General features: G+C 46.6%; 1 protein-coding gene across 1 annotated transcript in view; it reads left to right on the forward strand.

Annotated features, from left to right (window-relative positions):
• Positions 1–10,087: 10,087 nt before the first annotated feature.
• Positions 10,088–19,654, forward strand: part of GLDC (glycine decarboxylase) — a 114,849-nt gene continuing 105,282 nt past the window's right edge. Inside the window, exons 1-2 of the mRNA XM_025359401.1 lie at positions 10,088–10,619; positions 11,173–11,251. Of these exons, the coding sequence (XP_025215186.1) occupies positions 10,365–10,619; positions 11,173–11,251 (334 nt within the window). The 5' untranslated portion in view covers positions 10,088–10,364. The remainder of the gene's footprint in view (positions 10,620–11,172; positions 11,252–19,654) is intronic.

Genomic DNA, 19,654 nt, shown 5'->3' on the forward strand with positions numbered 1-19,654 from the left:
AATCACATCCCAGGCACGATGGGGCAGGACAGTGCGAGATTTTGTCATGCTCCTTGGAACAGCGCGTAGCTTAAAACTTATGAACTGCTGGCCGTGCACGGTGGCTCATGCCTGTAATCCCAGCACTTTGGGAGGCTGAGGTGGGTGGATCACCTGGGGTCAGGACTTCAAGACCAGCCTGACCAACATGGAGAAGCCCCGTCTCTACTACAAACACAAAATTAGCTGGGCATGGTGGCACATGCCTGTAATCCCAGCTACTCAGGAGGCTGAGGCAGGAGAATTGCTTGAATCCGGGAGGTGGAGGTTGCGGTGAGCTGGGCTCATGCCACTATACTCCAGCCTGGGCAACAAAAGCAAAACTCAGTCTCAAAAAAAAAAAAAAGAAGAAGAAAAAAAACGACTTATGAACTGTTTATTTCTGGAATTTTCCATTTATGGTTTCAGAAGGTGGTTGACTGCAGGTAACTGAAACCATGAAAAGCGAACCCACAAATAAGGGGGTCTACTGCACTCTTCTTCAGGGGCAGTCTGTGTATTGCAGCACCTTCAGTTGTTACTCTGAAAGCCCTGCTGGTGCTGTGGCACGTTTTGGAAACAGGGTGTGTTCTATAATGTTCCAATTAAATATTGGCATTTTCACAGCCCTCTGACTTGGGCTATGAACTTCACAAGCGTTTTTCCAGTGATACAGTTCCTTTCTCTTCTGCCCTGTACTCTCTCTCTGGCTGCAGAGTCGACGGTTGATTTCCTCTAAGCCCTGACCCCTGTTTATTCTGCTTTGTTTTGTTTTATTTTTCCTTCATTATGTAAAACAAGAAGGCTGGAGGAGGCTAGAGTGGGAGGCATTCCATTCCTCAGCTGGGATAAAGCTCTGGCAAAGTCCTTCCCTTTGGAGAGTAGGCTTTTGCTATGAAGAAAGCTCTGGATATGCTCCTCAAACCTGTCCACACTCAGCCTTCCTTAATTTATCAAAAATATTACCATTTACGTGTTCCTACCTAATGTGTCAAAAAATTTTATTGATTATCAATCTGTTCATTTTTTTTTTTTTGAGATGGACTCTTGTTCTGTCACCCAGGTTGGAGTGCTGTGGTGCCATCTCAGCTCACTGAAACCTCCATCTAGTAGCTTCAAGCGTTTCTCATGCCTCAGCCTCCTGAGTAGCTGGGACTACAGGCATAAGCCACCATGCCCAACTAAGTTTTGTATTTTTAGTAGAGATGGGGTTTCACCATATTGGCCAGGTTGGTCTCGAACTCCTGACCTCAAGTGATCCACCCACATTGGCCTCCCAAAGTGTTGGGATTACATGCGTGAGCCTAGCCTTTATTATTATGTATTTATTCTTAAGACAGGGTCTTGCTCTGTCACCCAAGTTGGAGTGCAGTGTCAAAATCATAGCTTGCCAAAGCCTCAAAATCCTGGGCTGAAGTGCTCCTCCTGCCTGAGCCTCCTGTGTCCAGCCCAGAGTGGTTTTAGATATGTAGGGTTTACCATTATCTTAGAGTCAGGTTCTAGTAATCCACCCAATGCCTGGGTATTTTTGTTTCCTTAGTAAATGGACACAGGTATCTTTGGGGAGTTCAGGAGGAAGATTTATAGTATATACTCATAGCGGGGTAAGATCTTTTTTCAAGAGTCCTTCTTCAACATCCCCTTCATCTGGGTCTATGAACTGTTTGAAGTCAGGGAATTGGTTGAGAAGCTGGGTCTCTCAATTTTGGTGACTTATATCAAGTTTTTGTTCACCAGATCAAATTGTGTCTTTAGTAGTCTACCCATCAATTTGTGAACACCAAAGATCCCCGTGGATCATCTGACAGGTTACCCTTCTGATCCACTGCCCATTATGACAACGTTGCTCATCTTTCTCTATTGACTAGTGCTGCCACTTGGCTTCTACCACCCCAGGATTCCACCATTAACATTAGAATCAAGGAGCCCATCTCAACAGTTCCATTGTGTAACACCATCTTATACCTGTAGAGGACAGCAGCCACAGAACTGTTCAAAAACACTGGTGCTCCTCTTACCAAAGGACTTCTCAATACTCTGGTGAAGGGATTGTCCTCTGGTTTCTTCTGAGGGATACACTGAAAGGGTGGAAGAGTGTGTTACTCATGACAAATCTACTCCAACATTCCTTTCTCACCAAGACTTAGATCCTTCTCTATTATTCCAAGAAACTTCTAGTATCTTTTTTTTTTTTTTTTTTTTGGAGACAAGGTCTTGCTCTGTCACTCAGGCTGGAGTGCAGTGGCACAATCATGACTCATTACAGCCTCAACCTCCCAGACTCAAGCAGTCCTCCTTCCTCAGCCTCCAGAGTAGCTAGCACCACAGGGGCGTGCCACCACACCCAGCGAAGTTACATATTTTTTTTGTAGAGACAGAGGTCTCATCATGTTGCTCAGGCTGGTCTGAAATTCCTGGGTTCAAGAGATCCACCCTCCCCAGCCTCCCAAAGTGCTGGGATTACAGGTGCAAGCCACTATGTGCCCAGACAGAAGTCGTAGTATCTTAACCTAATTTAATGAAGGCCACTGTTAAGTATGGTTTCATCAACCAACTCAGCAAACTAAAAAGCCACTCCCGGCTGATTGAGCTAACACACTGAAACCAGAATCTCTCGTACTACAAATAAATCAATAATTTCAACTTTATATTCCTTTTTGTCTGGTTTAGAATCCACTCCCACATAGAAATCCTCTGTTGATAATATATATTAGCAACATTTTGCAATTCTTTTCTTGTATAAGCTTCTCCTCTGGTGTCAAATGTTCTACTCATCTTCTACGGGTATGCTAAGATCTGATTCTGGTTGTGGATCTGAAAGCAAAGAAGCACTGACATTCCATCGCAAGGTTAGTGCCTTTAGCCAAGTCATTACAGGATCTTCATGCAAGGTATGGCCAGTTTATGAAAGAGGGCAGGAGGAATGGGTTTACCTATCAAAGGAGACTCAGTGGGATTTGGGGTTTCAAGACAATAGAATTCATTCCAAGCTATAAAAATGTTCCCATTCCAAGTTCAAGGATTTCTTTTCTTTCTCTTTCTTTCTCTTTCCCTCCCTCCCTCCCTCCCTCCCGCCCCCCTCTCTCTCTTTCTTTGAAACAGAGTCTTGCTCTGTTGCCCAGGTTGGAGTGCAGTGTCTCAATCTGGGCTGACTGCAACCTCCACCTCCCGGGTTCAAGCAATTCTCCTGTCTCAGCCTCCTGAGTAGCTGGGATTACAGACGCCTGCCACCAAGCCCAGCTAATGTTTGTATTTTTTAGAGATGGGGTTTCACCATGTTGCCCAGGCTGGTCTCGAACTCCTGACCTCAAGAAATCCACTCACCTCGGCCTCCCAAAGTGTTGGGATTACATACATGAGCCACTGCACCTGGCCATTTCTTTCTCTTTTAAGAGATGGAGTCTTACTGTTGCCCAAGATGGAATGCAGTGCTGTGATTATAGCTAGGACCACAGATATGTGTCACAACACCTGGCTTTTTTTTTTTTTTTTTTTTTTTTTGAGATGGATTCCCACTCTGCCACCCAGACTGGAGTGCAGTGGCGCGATCTGGGCTCACCACAACCTCCACTTCCCAGGTTCAAGTGATTCTCCTGCCTCAGCCTCCCGAGTAGCTGGGATTATAGGCACCTGCCAGCATGCCTGGCTAATTTTTGTATTTTTAGTAGAGATGAGGTTTCACCATGTTGGCCAGGCTGGTCTCAAACTCCTGACCTCAGGTGATCCACCTACCTTGGCCTCCCAAAGTGCTGGGATTACAGGCATGAACCACCATGCCCAGTCCTGGCTAATTTTTTAATTTTTTGTAGAGACAGCCAGGCTATGCTGCCCAGGCTGGTCTCAAACTCCTGGTCTCAAGCAATGCTTCTTCCTCAGCCTCCTGAAGTGCCGAGATTATAGGACTACAGGCATGTGCCATCATGCTCAGCCCCATAAACAACTTCTGTATGTATAGCTGTGTGTAAAAAGGCGATCATCAAATGCACATGTATAAGTTCATTTATTCATTTCATTTTTTTTTATTCGAGACAGAGTCTCACTCTGTTGCCCAAGCCATTTTTTTTTTTTAAACTTTAAATAGCTGGGACTCCTGAAGCAGTACTCCCAAGAACTCATGGATACCGAGGGTTTCCAATTAATTCCAAAATTTCACATATGGTCCAATTTCATCACAGTGCCCAAGAAGTTCATCTGAATTTATGCCATGTTACCCATAGCCAGAATTCAGAGCAATTCTGGAATCAGGCAATTTGACACCTGTAAACTGTTCAAGTCTAGGGTCTGCATCAACTCTCCCCAACTTTTTTGAGATGGGGTTTTGCTGGGCTCCCCAGGCTGGTCTAGAGAACTCCTGGGTTCAAGCAATCCTCCCACCTCAGCCTCCCGAGTGGCTAGGACTACAGGCATGTGCCATCACGCTCAGCCCCATAAACAACTTCTATATGTATAGCTCTGTGTAAAAAGACCATTGTCAACTGCACATATATAAGTTCATTTATTCATTTCTTTCTTTTTTTTTTGTTTTTAATTTGAGACAGAGTCTCACTCTGTCGCCCAGGCTGGAGTGCAGTGGTGATCTCAGCATACTGCAACCTCCACCTGCCAGGTCTAAACGATTCTCTGCCTCAGCCTCCCAAGTAGCTGGGACTACAGATGTGTGCCACCACGCCTGGATAATTTTTGTATTTTTTGGTAGAGATGGGGTTTCACCACATTGGCCAGGCTGGTCTCAAACTCTTGACCTCAGGTGATCTACCCACCTTGGCCTCCCAAAGTGCTAGGATTACAGGCGTGAGCCTCCGCACCTGGCCCGTTTATTCATTTCAAGGGCTGTGGTTCCCGAAATGTCACCAAGTTTGTTATGTTATTGTCCACCAGATTCTAACAACCTCAAATTGGGTTTCTTTATCCTCTGCTCTTTTTCTTTTCTTCTCTTTGCTTTTTTTCTTCTGATTTTTAAGTCTTCGTTCTTTTAGACTTCACATAAGAATATTCTGATGAATGCCAGTTGTGGTGGCTCATGCCTGTAATCCCAGCACTTTGGGAGGCCGAGGCCGGCGGATCACGAGGTTAGGAGTTTGAGACCAGCCTGGCCAACATGGTGAAACCCCATCTCTACTAAAAATACAAACAATAGCTGGGCATGGTGGTGGGCGCCTGTAATCCCAGCTACTCGGGAGGCTGAGGCAAGAGAATCGTTTGAACCCGGGAGGCGGAGGTTGCAGTGAACTGAGACCACGCCATTGCACTCCAGCCTGGGCAACAGAGCACGACTCTGTCTCAAAAAAAAATAAAAAATAAAAAAAAATAGTATTCTGATGAGACTTCTGAATAAGAGGTGGAAGCTGGCTCAGGGCAAAATATTTGTACTAGAGCAGAATAGGCAGGGGAGGAACAAAAGTGGAGGCAGGCCAGGTGCAATAGCTCATTCCTGTAATCCCAGCACTTTGGGAGGCTAAGGCGGTGGATCACCTGAAGTTGGGAGTTTGAGACCAGCCTGACCAACATGGAGAAACCCCGTCTCTACTAAAAATCCAAAAAAATTAGCCGGGCGTGGTGGTGCATGCCTGTAATCCCAGCTACTCGGGAGGCTGAGGCAGGAGAATTGCTTGAACCTGGGAGGCGGAGGTTGCAGTCAGCTGAGATCAGGCCATTGCACTCCAGCCTGGGCAACAAGAGCAAAACTCAAAAAAAAAAAAAAAAAAAAAAAAAATGGAGGCAAAGGAAAAAACTCCCTGAAAACTCATACAATGGCAGGGAGTGAATGTGCCTCTCAGGAATCTCTTGCCTTTTTCACCCAAACATTAAGCCCTCCTGAATCTGCTTTTGGCTTCCATTATAGCCTCTGTTTGGGTTTATTCGGAAAACGAATTGTTTTGAGAAAGCACTATATAACTGTGCTTCCTCTGGTCTCACACCATACTACAACAATCAATACAAAAGACTTCCATGGTCAGGCTAGGCGTGGTGGCTCATGCCTGTAATCCCAACGCTTTTGGAGGCCAAGGCAGGCGGATCACTTGAGGTCAGGAGTTTGAGACCAGCCTGGCCAACCCCGTCTCTACTAAAAAAAAAAAAAATGCTGGGCCGGGCGCGGTGGCTCAAGCCTGTAATCCCAGCACTTTGGGAGGCCGAGACGGGCGGATCACGAGGTCAGGAGATCGAGACCATCCTGGCTAACACGGTGAAACCCCGTCTCTACTAAAAAATACAAAAACTAGCCGGGCGAAGTGGCGGGCGCCTGTGGTCCCAGCTACTCGGGAGGCTGAGGCAGGAGAATGGCGTGAACCCGGGAGGCGGAGCTTGCAGTGAGCTGAGATCCGGCCACCGCACTCCAGCCTGGGCGACAGAGCCAGACTCAGTCTCAAAAAAAAAAAAAAAAAAAAAAAAAAAAATGCAAAAATTAGTTGCGCGTGGTGGTATGTGCCTGTAGTCCCTGCTACTCCGGAGGTTGAAGCAGGAGAATCACTTGAAACTGTGAGGTGGAGGTCACAGTGAGCTGAGATCACACCACTGCACTCTAGCCTGGGCAACAGACCAAGACTGTCTCAATGGAATAAAAAAAGAAGATGATGACTTCCGTGATCCCAAAATATATGGGGATTTCTCCCCAGGAACAAGCAAGCAGTTGGTTCTGAGGCAGACACCAGCTGGGTGCCCTCCACTTCAATTCTGACACTCTATCTAGAGATAGTGGCAGATCCCAAGGGTTGAGGGCTCAGTCCCCAAGACACCAGTTGCAATTCTAGACCTCCAGAACTTCTAACAGATCAGCTTCAAGCTGGGGATTCCATGATGCCTTCTTTGGGTTTGATTAATTTGATAGAACAGCTTACAGAACTCAGGGAACCACTTATGTCTACTGATTTTTTTATAAAGGATATTACAAATAACACAGATGAAGAGATAAGCAGGGTGAGGTAGGTATGGGAGAAGGGGCGAGGACCTTCCATGGCCTCTCTGCATGTGCCACTCCGTGTATATTCAGCTATCCAGAAGCTCTCTGAAACCTGTCCTCCTGGGTTTTTGTGTGTGTGTTGTTTTTGTTTTTTGAGACAGAGTCTCGCTCTGTCGTCTAGGCTGGAGTGCAGTGGCACGATCTTGGCTCATTGCAACCTCCACCTCCCGGGTTCAAGTGATTCTCCTGACTCAGCCTCTTGAGTAGCTGGGACCACAGACGCCTATCACCATGCCCGGCTAATTTTTGTATTTTTAGTAGAGACAGGATTTCACCATGTTGGCCAGGCTGGTTTCAAACTCCCGACATCAAGTGATCCGCCCGCCTTGGCCTCCCAAAGTGCTGGGATTACAGGTGTGAGCCGGCCTTTGGTTTTTATAGAGGCTTCATTAGGAGCCATCCGTCACATTAGCATACAAAAAGGCAGGAGTCTGGAGATTCCCAGGACTTTAGGAGTTGTAGGCCAGGAAATGGGATGAATACCAGATATGTATTTCACAACATCACACACACAAATAAAAAACTCTCAATGCATTTCAAGCAGAGGAGAATTAAATGTCAGGAATAGGTGCATACAAAGCCACTCGAAAAACTGGAAGAGCAAAAACCGGGGAATACCAACACTATCTTCAAGTCAACCACTGAAGGTCTAGTCTAGCACACAGAAATTCCTGCTGGGGAACTGCAGGACATCCCCATTGATGGACACAGCTTCCCAGCTACATCAAGGTGGGGTGCTGGTAAGGAAGCACATCATGTCTGCAGTGGTCTATGCATCTGTCTGCTGCAGTCAGAAAATAAGAAAACAGTTTTTACCTTTGTTCCATTTCCCAATTCTCTCTCTCTCTCTCTCTCTTTTTTTCTTTTGAGGCAGAGTCTTGCTCTATCACCCAGGCTGGAGTGGTGCGCTCTCGGCTCACTGAAACCTCTGCCTCCCTGGTTCAAGCGATTATCGTGCCTTAGCTTCCTGAGTAGCTAGGACTACAAGCACACCCACCAAACCTGGGTACATTTTTTCCGTATTTGTAGTAGAGATGGGGTTTCACCATCTTGGCCAAGCTGGTCTTGAAGTCCTGTCCTCAAGTGACCCACCCGCCTTAGCCTCCCAAAGTGCTGGGATTACAGGAGCGAGCCACCGCATCCAGCCCCAATTCTCATTCATATATATATATATATATATATTTTTTTTTTTGGCAGGAGGCAAATAACATCCATCACCGCAGAGCCAAAGGGATCTGGGAATTATTGTTCCCTGGCTTCCAGTCCCTCTGATACATAGAAAGAACATAGACAGGAATAAGAATAAATGCAGATTACCTCCTCCCTCCAATCCTTCCCCACAACCCCCACCATCTGGCACTGAGGAGATCTCCCAACTTTTATGAAGGCTGTAATTTCAATTCCAAATGGCTGAAAATCTCTTCAGAGACATTCAGCCCAGCCCTCCTAGCTCACCACTCGCCTCCACCTGCCACACAGACATTTTACCTACTGTTCTTTGTGGTGTATTTTCCTGCCCTCTTTTCCATCTCTACTTTCCTGCCTCTCTGAATAGTCTGAGCCTCCTGGGTACAGAGCCCAGAATCTGTTAAGGGTGATTGGAGGAGGAAACTTAGCAGATAAGCAAGAATGAGAACAAGTTCTATTTTCCCCTAGTCTAAGTACAAGTAATGTTCTGATTACTCTGTCCTCTCTTCCCCATATTAGAACAACTGGAATGTTAAAACTTCATTCTCTTGCTAAAACTGTCATGAGACAGCTGGAGATGGTACATTTACAAAAAATCCAGTTCTAGATGGCTAACTTTCAAAGTAAGATGACAGTAAAAATGTATATCTTAATATCCTTTGTACTTTTGCCGGGCACAGTGGCTCACGCCTGTAATGATGGATCACGAAGTCAGGAGATGGAGACCATCCTGCCTAACACGGTGAAATCCCGGCTCTACTAAAAATACAAAAAAAAAAAAAAAATTGGCCGGGCTGGTGGCACGTGGCTGTAGTCCCAGCTACTCAGGAGCTCAGGAGCCTGAGGCAGGACGATCGCTTGAACCCGGGAGGTGGAGGTTGCAGTGAGCCAAGATCACGCCACTGCACTCCAGCCTGGGCGACAGAGCGAGATTCCGTCTCAAAAACAACAACAACAAAATATCCTTTGTACTTTTACACACACACATATATGTATATACAGTATATATCAGTATATATATATGTGTATACACACACACACACACACACACTCTCTCTCCTTTTTTTTTTCCTGAGTCTCGTTCTGTGGCCCAGGCTGGAGTGCAGTGGTGCGATCAGATCTCACTGCAGCCTGAAACTCCCGGACTCAAGCAATCCTCCCACCTAAGCCTCCAGAGTAGCTGGGACTTCAGGCGCACGCAACAACGCCCGACCAATTTTTGTATTTTTTGTAGAGACATGGTTTCACAATGTTGCCCAAGCTGATCTCGAACTCCTGGGCTCAAGCTATCCTACCGCGTGGGTTTCCGAAATTGTCGCGATGACAGGCGTGAGCCATAGCGTTACATATGGGGGCGGGGGAAGAGAGAGAGAGAAGAAAAAGAAGAGAAGAGAGAAGAGAAGAGAAAACATATATATACAGAGGGTGTTCAAATCTGCTTTCAAGTGCTTTCCGTGTACATATAATCTCTTTTTAAAATCCCATCCAGCTCTGTTGAGATGAGAAAACTGAAGCTCTGAGAGGTTGAGTAACTTGATCACGCTCCCGCAAAGATAAAAGAACCGCCATCTGCCCATATTAATTTCCCTGAGATGAAACATGACAGGGAAAGATACCTCAAAATTAAGGAAATGGAGAGCTTCGAGAATCGTCTTCCATCTCCGCGGAGTCCCCCAGGAACTTGGCCTGGAATCTTTGGGCTGTCCCACCTGATCCTGCACCAATGCGGCTCCACACCCTGGCAGGGGGCGTACGGAGCGTCCCGGGCCCAGGCACCAGCCAGCGTCGGAGTGGGCAGGACTGGAGATGGCAGCCTCCGGTCCAGGGAAAGCGGGACTCTACGGAAGGGCTGGGAAGAGGGTAGGGAGAGGGGGCGGGGGCGGGAACTGTTCCGCCCCGTCCCCTCTGTCTACTTTCATTGGCCAAGGCTTCCTGGCCCCAACCCACCTCCCGCCTCCAGGGCGCCGCTTAAAGTGTGCGGAGCAGGTGCCTTGGGTGGAGCCACAACTTTGCGCGAGTGTCTTCGTTGAGCGCAGCGCCCATTCATTGCCCGCGAGCGTCCATCCATCTGTCCGGCCGGCGGTCCAGCGAAAGGGGCTCCAGGCCGGACGCAGCAGCCAACCGGGGGACCCAGGCCAGGAAAGGGGCCGAGAACGCGGCTGAACCTTTCGGGCCGGGGCAGGGGACTGTGGCCGCGGCCATGCAGTCCTGTGCCAGGGCGTGGGGGCTGCGCGTGGGCCGCGGGGTCGGGGGCGGCCGCCGCCTGGCTGGGGGATCGGGGCCCTGCTGGGCGCCGCGGGGCCGGGACAGCAGCAGTGGCGGCGGGGACAGCGCCGCGGCTGGGGCCTCGCGCCTCCTGGAGCGCCTTCTGCCCAGACACGACGACTTCGCTCGGAGACACATCGGCCCTGGGGACAAAGACCAGAGGGAGATGCTGCAGACCTTGGGGCTGGCGGTAAGGACCTCCACCCGGCCCTCCGCGGCCTCCCCTCCGCCCCGCCCGGGTTCTGCCTGCGCGGCCTCCCGGCTCCTGCCCTGAGCTCTGCTGCGCTCCGCGTGGTCCCCGCACCCTGGGTCCCGGGCCGTGGCGTGGAAGCGAATTCGTGCCTTTGGTCCTCGTGCCTTCTCACGTCTTAACTGCTTACCTTCTCCTGCACCCAGTCTTCGTGCCTCAAAAGTGTACTTTTTTAAACCACCCCCAGGCCATGTAGCCCTGTGGATGAACCTTAACTTTGCAAGAGGAGGAAGACCCCCTGGTTAAGAGTGGGCTTACCGGTTAGCTCCGGTTGCAATTGAAATCCAACCCCCAGTGGCGGAATCTCCACCCCGCTTCATGATTTTCTTTCCTCCAAGTCATTCTGGCTTGCTCAAAGTTTTCTTTTTCTCTTTAAAAAGAACCCTAATTAGGCGATTTAAATGAGGTTCCCACAAGCCTTTGTAGTTGCAAAACACAGAGGTGACTCTTTTAACTCAGAGGCGCTTTCCTCTGCCTTGCGTTTTAATTTTAGAGCATTGATGAATTGATCGAGAAGACGGTTCCTGCCAACATCCGTTTGAAAAGACCCTTGAAAATGGAAGACCCTGTTTGTAAGTGGCCGGGAGGGCTCCCTTGGACTCGGCTTATTCTGGCCTGTTTGCCTTTTGTGGTTTCCTGAAGATCCAGCTCTGGGGTTAGGATTGCTCAGGACTGGGAATGTATGGATGAAAATAAAACAGTGGCGGGTACCTCCGGAACCGTCAGAGGGTGGGATATTTGGTTCTTGGAGCAGACAGTTTTGTGTTAGGAGGGAGTCGATGTTGTGCGGTTCTTGATCTTTATCCTAGGGCCCCCGCAGGTTCCCCTGCGTTTTGTAGCAGATTCCCCACTTCCCAGGCACCCTGTCACCGGTCAGGGTGCTCTCATACTTTGGGTTGAGAGGTGTCATCACCTGCGCAGATCTGGATAGACTCAAAGGATCTAGGAATTGCCTAAGGTTGTGCAACTGGGGAAGTGACCAGACATCTGGCCTCCCTCCCCCACGCTTCTTTAGATCGCAGTAGTTTCCAGTTGTTTTCTTATCTCACGTCCAAATTTTATTATTTACCAACTGAAAGGCAGCAGTACTTTCCGAGTCCGAATGGTTTTACTTTTCTTTCCTTTTTCTCTCTCTCTCTCTTTTTTTTTTTTTTTTTTGTTGTTGAGACGGAGTCTGGCTCTGCCGCCCAGGCTGGAGTGCAGTGGCCGGATCTCAGCTCACTGCAAGCTCCGCCTCCCGGGTTTACGCCATTCTCCTGCCTCAGCCTCCCAAGCAGCTGGGACTACAGGCGCCCGCCACCTCGCCTGGCTAGTTTTTTTGTATTTTTAGTAGAGACGAGGTTTCACCGTGTTAGCCAGGATGGTCTCGATCTCCTGACCTCGTGATCCGCCCGTCTCGGCCTGCCAAAGTGCTGGGATTACAGGCTTGAGCCACCGCGCCCGGCCTCTTTTTTTTTTTTTTTTAAGGCAGAGTCTCTGTCGCCCAGGCTGGAGCGCTGTGGCTTGATCTCCGCTCACTGTAACCTCCGCCTCCCCGGTTCAAGCAATTCTCCTGCCTCAGCCTCTGGACTAGCTGGGATTACCGGGGCGCACCACCACACCAGGCTCATTTTTATATTTTTAGTAGAGACAGGGTTTCTTCATTTTGGCCAGGCTGGTCTTGAACTCCTGACCTCAGGCAATCCGTCCGCCTCGGCCACCCAAAGTGCTAGGATTACAGGCGCGAGTCACTGTGCCCAACCCCAAATGGTTTTTCTAGAAAAACACGCAAGTAAGATTTACATTTGGTTAAGAAAGGTCAGTTTAGTCATAGAGTTTCTTAGAATTTTATTTTAGGTTTAAAATATTTTTAATGGTCCAAGATTGCTTTTCACAGGTATTTTTATGTGGGTATTTGACTTGCATGGGGTGGGGAGACAATCTATAAGTCAAGGGCACAGGCAGAGCTCTTAAAAAAAATCTCATCTGGTTATCTCACTTTCAATCATGGAGATACTTACCTCTTTTTCTTCTAGAGTAAAATGAAGAGACAGCAGCTGTTTTATTTTGTTGCTGTGATAGAAAGGATATAGCCTGCAGATGGCAAGCTTTATTTGCTTTATTTTGTGTGAAGGTGGACATTTGAGGTATGGAGTCTATCTGCTTCAGGTTGGCTGCTTAGGCTATGCTGAGGGCTGCTGCCTTTGTTGGTTTCCAATCTGATGGTCATTGAAGAAAAGCTGCATGTTTTGTTGCATTGAACTAATTGGGATGTACGGATAGCTGGAAGGAAGCCTTATCTATTTCCATTTTAGAAAATCAGAATCCTGGCTGGGCATGGTGGCTCACGCCTATAATCTCAGCATTTTGGGAGGTCTAGGTAGGTGGATTGCTTGAGGCCAGCAGTTTGAGACCAGCTTGGGCAACGTGGGGAGACCCCATCTCTACAAAAAATACAAAAATCAGCCAGGCGTGGTGGTGTGCACCTGTCTTCCCAGCTACTCTGGAGGCTAATGTGGGAGGAACACTTGAGTCGGGCAGTGGAGGTTGCAGTGAGCCAAAATGGCTTCACTGCACTTCAGCCTGAGTAATAGAATGAGACCCTGTCTCAAAAAAAAAAAAAAAAAAAAAAAAAAAAGAAAGAAAGAAAGAAAAGAAGAGACAATCAGAATCCTAATTCATTTGATGTGTGAAGAGTGAAAAGTTGTGTATCTTTAAAGCAGGGTATTTTAAGTGAATATTTGAACAAGTGAATCGCTTCCTGAGATTTTCAAAGTCAGGGAAGGTTTAGGTTAGCTATTTTTATAATATATATACTCTAAAATAAAATGTTCTTTTCAGAGTATTAGAGCCTGGGAAACATGGCGAAGTTGTGTGTCCTTTTTTAGTTTAGTTCTTGGTTCCAGCTGAATAATTTGAACATCAAGGGATTCTGATTCTTCACTGTGGAAGCGGGCTCCTGAAAAGTAATTTGCAACTTGAGTATAAACTTTATTTTTTTATTTTTTATTTTTTGAAATGGATTCTTGTTCGGTTGCCCAGGCTGGAGTGCAGTGGCATGATCTCAACTCACTACAACCTCTGTCTCCCTGGTTCAAGCTAGTCTCCTACCTCAGCCTCCTGAGTAGCTGGGATTACAGACGTACACCACCACTCCTGGCTAATTTTTTGTATTTTTAGTAGAGATGGGATTTCTCCATATTGACCAGGCTGGTCAACTCCTGACCTCAGGTGATCCACCCGCCTTGGCCTCCCAAAGTGCTGGGTTTACAGGCATGAGCCACCACGCCCGTGCCATATAAACTTTAAACCTAGTAGCTTCTGTGACATTTTGGGCTCATTCCATCTCATTTGGGATGATTCACCCAGAAAATATTGCACAATCAGAAGTCCCCCCATTCCCTGAAATGGACCAGTTCTCCAATAAAGCTCGCTTCTTGGAATAGTGAGCTGGGGTGTTGGGAGAATGGAGGAGGATGCACCTGCAAAGGAGGAATTTTGACTCTGAGGTGTGAGCGTGTCATGGTGAATGAATATTCTCCAGGTAGGGAGAGCAAATCGGTGCATGTAAGTTCTGGTAGTAGCATTTCCATTTAATAGTGGAGCACCATTACTCAAACTTGGTTTCATGTGAATGCCTGTGTTCTAGTGTAGTCAGAGGAATTCTGGATTAAATATTTGTTTGCCATGTACAGAGAAAGCTGTAGTGAGAGCTAGTTATAGGAGTGTTAAATGTCCTCATTGCAGAGTAAAGATTGTGAGGGTTGTAATCAGTTAGGAAATACTTGGGTTACTTATTACACATAACTCAGTAATCTCAGACATTTGCATAATGCTTACCATGTACTGGACACTCTTTAACATGCTCTCGTGTATTAATGTATATTACAATCCTATGAGGAAAATACCATTAATACTTCTGTTTTAAAAATGAAGAAACCACATTCAGATGATGCATGACTTGCCCAAGGTCATAACTGGTAAGTGGTGGAGGCCGAATTCAAACCCAGGCAGCCCAGCTCCACTGTCCACACTCCATCCACTACTTTGCTCTCTCTTCATTTTGTCCTTTGTAAGGTTGTGGGTGTACAAAGTGGAAAACTTCTGTCCTGACTCACCTGGAATGTCCAGTTTACAGATGTGCACAAACCCAGTTGCACTAGAAGCATGCTGCCATATGCCAACTGCCTCAGCAGAATTGTAGCAGCTTCCTGGCAGCACAGATGTGGGAACACTCAGGCCTGCTGCCAGGGCGAGGGAAGGGGTCACGGAAGTGCAATACTGAAGAATGAGCAGTGATGCTCTGCTAGATAAATCTGGGGGAGGGTGCTGGAGGTAGTGGGATTAACATGTATAGGACAGAATGGCCGGACAGAACCAGGGAAGGATGGGTGATTCATCAGTCATAAAGGATGCTCCCCCTCTTCTTGGACAATTCAGGAAGTGCCTTGAAAAAATACTTTGATCATGAACTGGCTGTTAAGTAAGTCATTATTCAGAGAAACAAGCAAAGCTATTCAGTTCAAAATCCTATCCTGTTCAAGTGAATCCCCCATTCCCCTACCACACGCACTCAACAACAACAAAAGACTAGAAGGATATGTGTCACTGGGAACACTGGTTTCTCTGAATGGTGCCCTTATTAGTGGTTTTAGCTTTCCCTTAATTACTTTGCAGTTTTGGAATTTTCTGCAGTGTAGGTATTCATTTTATAATTAATTCAAAGTTAAAAATTACTTTATGAGCAAAGCCAGTTACTTTTAGCTGTGGTATGCCTGGCTGTGTAGTCTTTTCAGTGAATTCATCTCAAGGTAACTAGACTGAACTAGACTGAACTAATCTTAGATAAACTGCAGGGATTAAAGTTTACACAAAATTGCACATTGCTTGTGGAAGAGAGAGGAGAAACTAAACCCTCCAATGTTCACATTATTCAACTAGAGCTGAGGAGATGAGTTGTCAGAATGGTGGACTTGTGCCAGCTGAATGTTCCAGAGTGATTTCTACTAAATGGTTAATGGAGGGCAGTGAGTGGAGGGAGGGAGCATTGTGTAATGCAGCTGCAGGTGTTGGCTTTGTCACCCTCATTGGGTTGTGCACTCTCCTGAGCTGACCCCAGGGGCAACTAGGCCGGGGCAGCTGTTCCCCAGTCTGAGGCCACGACTTGTCTTTAGCCAGATGATGCCCATTGCCAGGTCCATTCCCATTGCACAGACTCCTGCCTGCAGTCTGTGACAAGGCTTTCCTTTGGCCATTCCTGGCTCATCAGTTCCCAACTTATAGGAATTATGATTTCTTTTTTAGGATGATTCTAATAAATTTCCATTAAACAACTGTGGCAGTAAAGACTAGCTAAATGAGAGAAACAAAGGCTATAATGAACTTGCTGCAGCAAGGGAGTCAGACTTCCATTTTGACAGAGGAGAGGAAAGCTTTATTGTGGAAAAAAGGAAAGGCTTTAGGTATGTTCTGATTGGAGGTTGTTTACAAGGGAAGCTGTCTGAGGGTTAACTAGAAGTCGGGCATCTGATATGATTGGTTATGGGTACATATTTGGCTTCGCCTGGTTGGTCCTATGTTGGAAGTGGGACAAAAATTAGGGAAGCTATCAGTTATTAATCAAGTTCTGGCCATTTGGGGCCAATTGTTATGGAAGTTATTGTTTGGTTTCCTGGATTGTCACTAGAGATAGCAATCTGGCTTTCTCTGTAAGTCTAATTTGTAGCAGGCTGGCTTCCTGGATTGTTTATTCTAAGTAAGTGGGTTAGTTTCCTGGACAGGTGTGGGTGAAAGTTCTATTTTTAAATATGGTGTGGTATATGTAGTCCCTCACAGCAGAATCTGCTTTGCCCTTATATTTTTGTCTTTAATTTTCAATAGGCAGATACTTGACTGATAACCTTGGACAGTCACCCTGTTGCCTAAATTGTTAAACGTTTACCGATTACTATTGGAAGACACTCTGAGGATATCCTTTTTTTTTTTTGTTAGACAGAGTCTCGCTCTGTTGCCCAGTCTGGAGTGCAGTGGCACAGTCTTGGCTCACCACAACCTCTGTCTCCTGGGTTCAAGCGATTCTCCTGCCTCAGCCTCCCGAGTAGCTGAGACTACAGGTGCGCACCACCATGCTCAGCTAATTTTTATATTTTTAGTAGAGACAAGGTTTCACTATGTTGGTCAGGCTGGTCTAAAACTCCTGACTTCGTGATCTGCCTGCCTCAGCCTCCCAAAGTGCTGGGATTATAGGCATGAGCCTCCGCGCCCAGTAAGGATATACATTTGAATAAACATAGTCACTGTCTCCAAGGAGCTTACATCTCACCTTCTTAATATAAATAGGTCAGACAGTTAAAAAGTTCCAGGTGCCATGAGAGCTGTGGGTAAAATGTCATGAGTGTTCAGAAATGATGTGAAATGGGACGGAAAGACAGAATTAGGAGTTGGAATATATCTTCTCAATGTAAAGAAGCAAAGATGAAGCTGGGCCCAGTGGCTCACACCTGTAATCCCAGCACTTTGGGAGGGTGAGGTGGGTGGATCACCTGAGGTCAGGAGTTCAAAACCAGCCTGACCAACATGGTGAAGCCCTGTCTCTACTAAAAATACAAAAATTAGCTGGGCATAGTGGCGCATGCCTGTAATCCCAGCTACTTGGAACGCTGAGGCTGAGGCAGAAGAATCGCTTGAAACCAGGAGGTGGAGATTGCAGTGAGCTAAGTCGCGCCATTGCACTCCAACCTGGGCGACACATGGTTATTTGAGGGATGGCAACCTGGGATTACGTAGACAGATTGTTTATGTTAGGACAGAGACAAAACAGATTCTGCTGTGAGGGACTACATATACAAATGGGCAATTACCAGACCATATTTAAAAATAGAACTTTCACCCACACCTGTCCAGGAAACTAACCTACTTACTTAGAATAAACAATAATAAACTCGTCTCAAAAAAAAAAAAAAAAAAAAAACCTCAAGGAAAGGCAGTACCTTCACTGAGAAAAAGGAAGTGGAAAAATGCAATGTGCAAGACATAATTCGGCAAGCACTTGAGTATTGTTGCAGGATCGTCCTTGATGGAATCTTAAATAATTATGCTATCAATTATTTGGGGGATATTCAGATAAATGTTGAAGTATATCATGGTAAAAGTGGAGGGGTGAAAATATTTGTTTTAAAAGTGATGAGGCTAGGTGTGGTGGTTCACACCTGTAATCTCAGCACTTTGGGAGGCTAAGGTGGGTGCATTGCTTGAGCCGAGTAGTTCAAAACCAGCCTGGGCAACATCCTGTCTCTTTAAAAAAAAAAAAGAAAAAAAAAATTTTTTTTAATGTGTTGAGTCCTAAAATAAATTATGATCAGTTTTTCCTTTCTTATTAAAACTAGAATCCCAAACTAGAAATCTCAGTCTTGGCTGGGCGCAGTGGCTCATGCCTGTAATCTTAGCACTTTGGGAGGCTGAGGCGGGTGGATCACTTGAGGCCAGGAGTTCAACATCAGCCTGGGCAACATGGCAAAACCCTGTCTCTACTAAAAATACAAAAATTAACTGGCTGTGTTGGTGCATGCCTGTTGTTCCAGCTGCTCAGGAGGCTGAGGCAGGAGAATCGCTTGAACCTGGGAGGTGGAGATTGCAGGGAAGAGAAGGTTGCAGTGAGCCATGATTGCGCCCCTGCACTCCAGCCTGGGCGACAGAATAAGGCTTCATCTCAAAAAACAAAAAACAAAACAAAATTAAACCCTCAATCTTGATAAAGTAATAAAGCATCTTTTTTGTTTGTTTGTTTGAGAGAAGTCTCGCTCTTATCCCCCAGGTTTGAGTGCAATGGCTCCATCTCGGCTCACTGCAACCTCCGCCTCCTGGATTCAAGTAATTCTCCTGCCTTAGCCTCCCGAGTAGCTGGGTTTACAGGCACCCACCACCACGCCCAACTAATTTTTGTATTTTTAGTTGAGATGGGGTTTCAACATGTTGGTCAGGCTGGCCTTGAACTCCTGATCTCAAGTGATCTGTCCACCTCAGCCTAAAAGTGCTAGGATTACAATCATGAGCCACTGTGCCCGGCCAATTTTGGGTTTTTTAATTTTATTTTTGAGACGGTGTCTCACTCTGTTGCCCAGGCTGGAGTGCAGTGGTGCGATCACAGCTCACTGCAGCCTCAACCTCCTGGGTTCAAGTGATCTCACACCTCAGCCTCCCAAGCAGCTGGGACTACAGGCGCATGCCACCATGCCCAGCTAATTTTTGTATTTTTTCTAGAGACAGCCTTACTGTATTGCCCATGCTGGTCTCAAACTCCCAGGCTCAAGAAACGCTTCCGATTCTACCTCCCAAAATACTAGGATCATAGGCGTGAGCCACCTTGCCCGACCAACTTTATTTTTTAGAGCAGTTTTAGGTTCATAGCAAAACTGAGTGAACGTACAAAGATTTCCCATTAAACCCACTGCCCCCACACAAGCGTGGAGTCTCCCATTATCAGCATTGCCTACCAGAGCATTTGCTACAATTGAACCTATGTTAATGCACCATTATCACCCAAAGTTTTTATTTATTTATTTATTTATTTATTTATTTATTTATTTATTTATTTTTTGAGATGGAGTCTCACTCTGTCACCCAGGCTGGAGTGCAGTGGTGCAGGCACGATCTTGGATCACTGCAACCTCCACCTCCTGGGTTCATGCGATTCTTCTGCCTCAGCCTCCCGAGTAGCGGAGACTACAGGCATGAACCACCAGGCCTGGCTAATTTTTGTATTTTTAGTAGAGATGGGAGTTTCACCATGTTGGCCAGGCTGGTCTTGAACTCCTGACCTCAGGTGATCCACCCACCTTGGCCTCCCAAAGTGCTGGGATTACAGGTGAGCCACTGCGCCCGGCCTCACCCAAAGTGAAGATTGTTTGTGTTAGGATTCAGTCTTGGTGTTGTACATTCTAGGGCTTTAGACAACTGTAGTGTAACATCTATTCATTATTATCTTTTTTATTTTAAAA

Source organism: Theropithecus gelada, chromosome 15 (assembly GCF_003255815.1).
Source record: "Theropithecus gelada isolate Dixy chromosome 15, Tgel_1.0, whole genome shotgun sequence".
NCBI classification, from domain to species: Eukaryota; Metazoa; Chordata; class Mammalia; order Primates; family Cercopithecidae; genus Theropithecus; species Theropithecus gelada.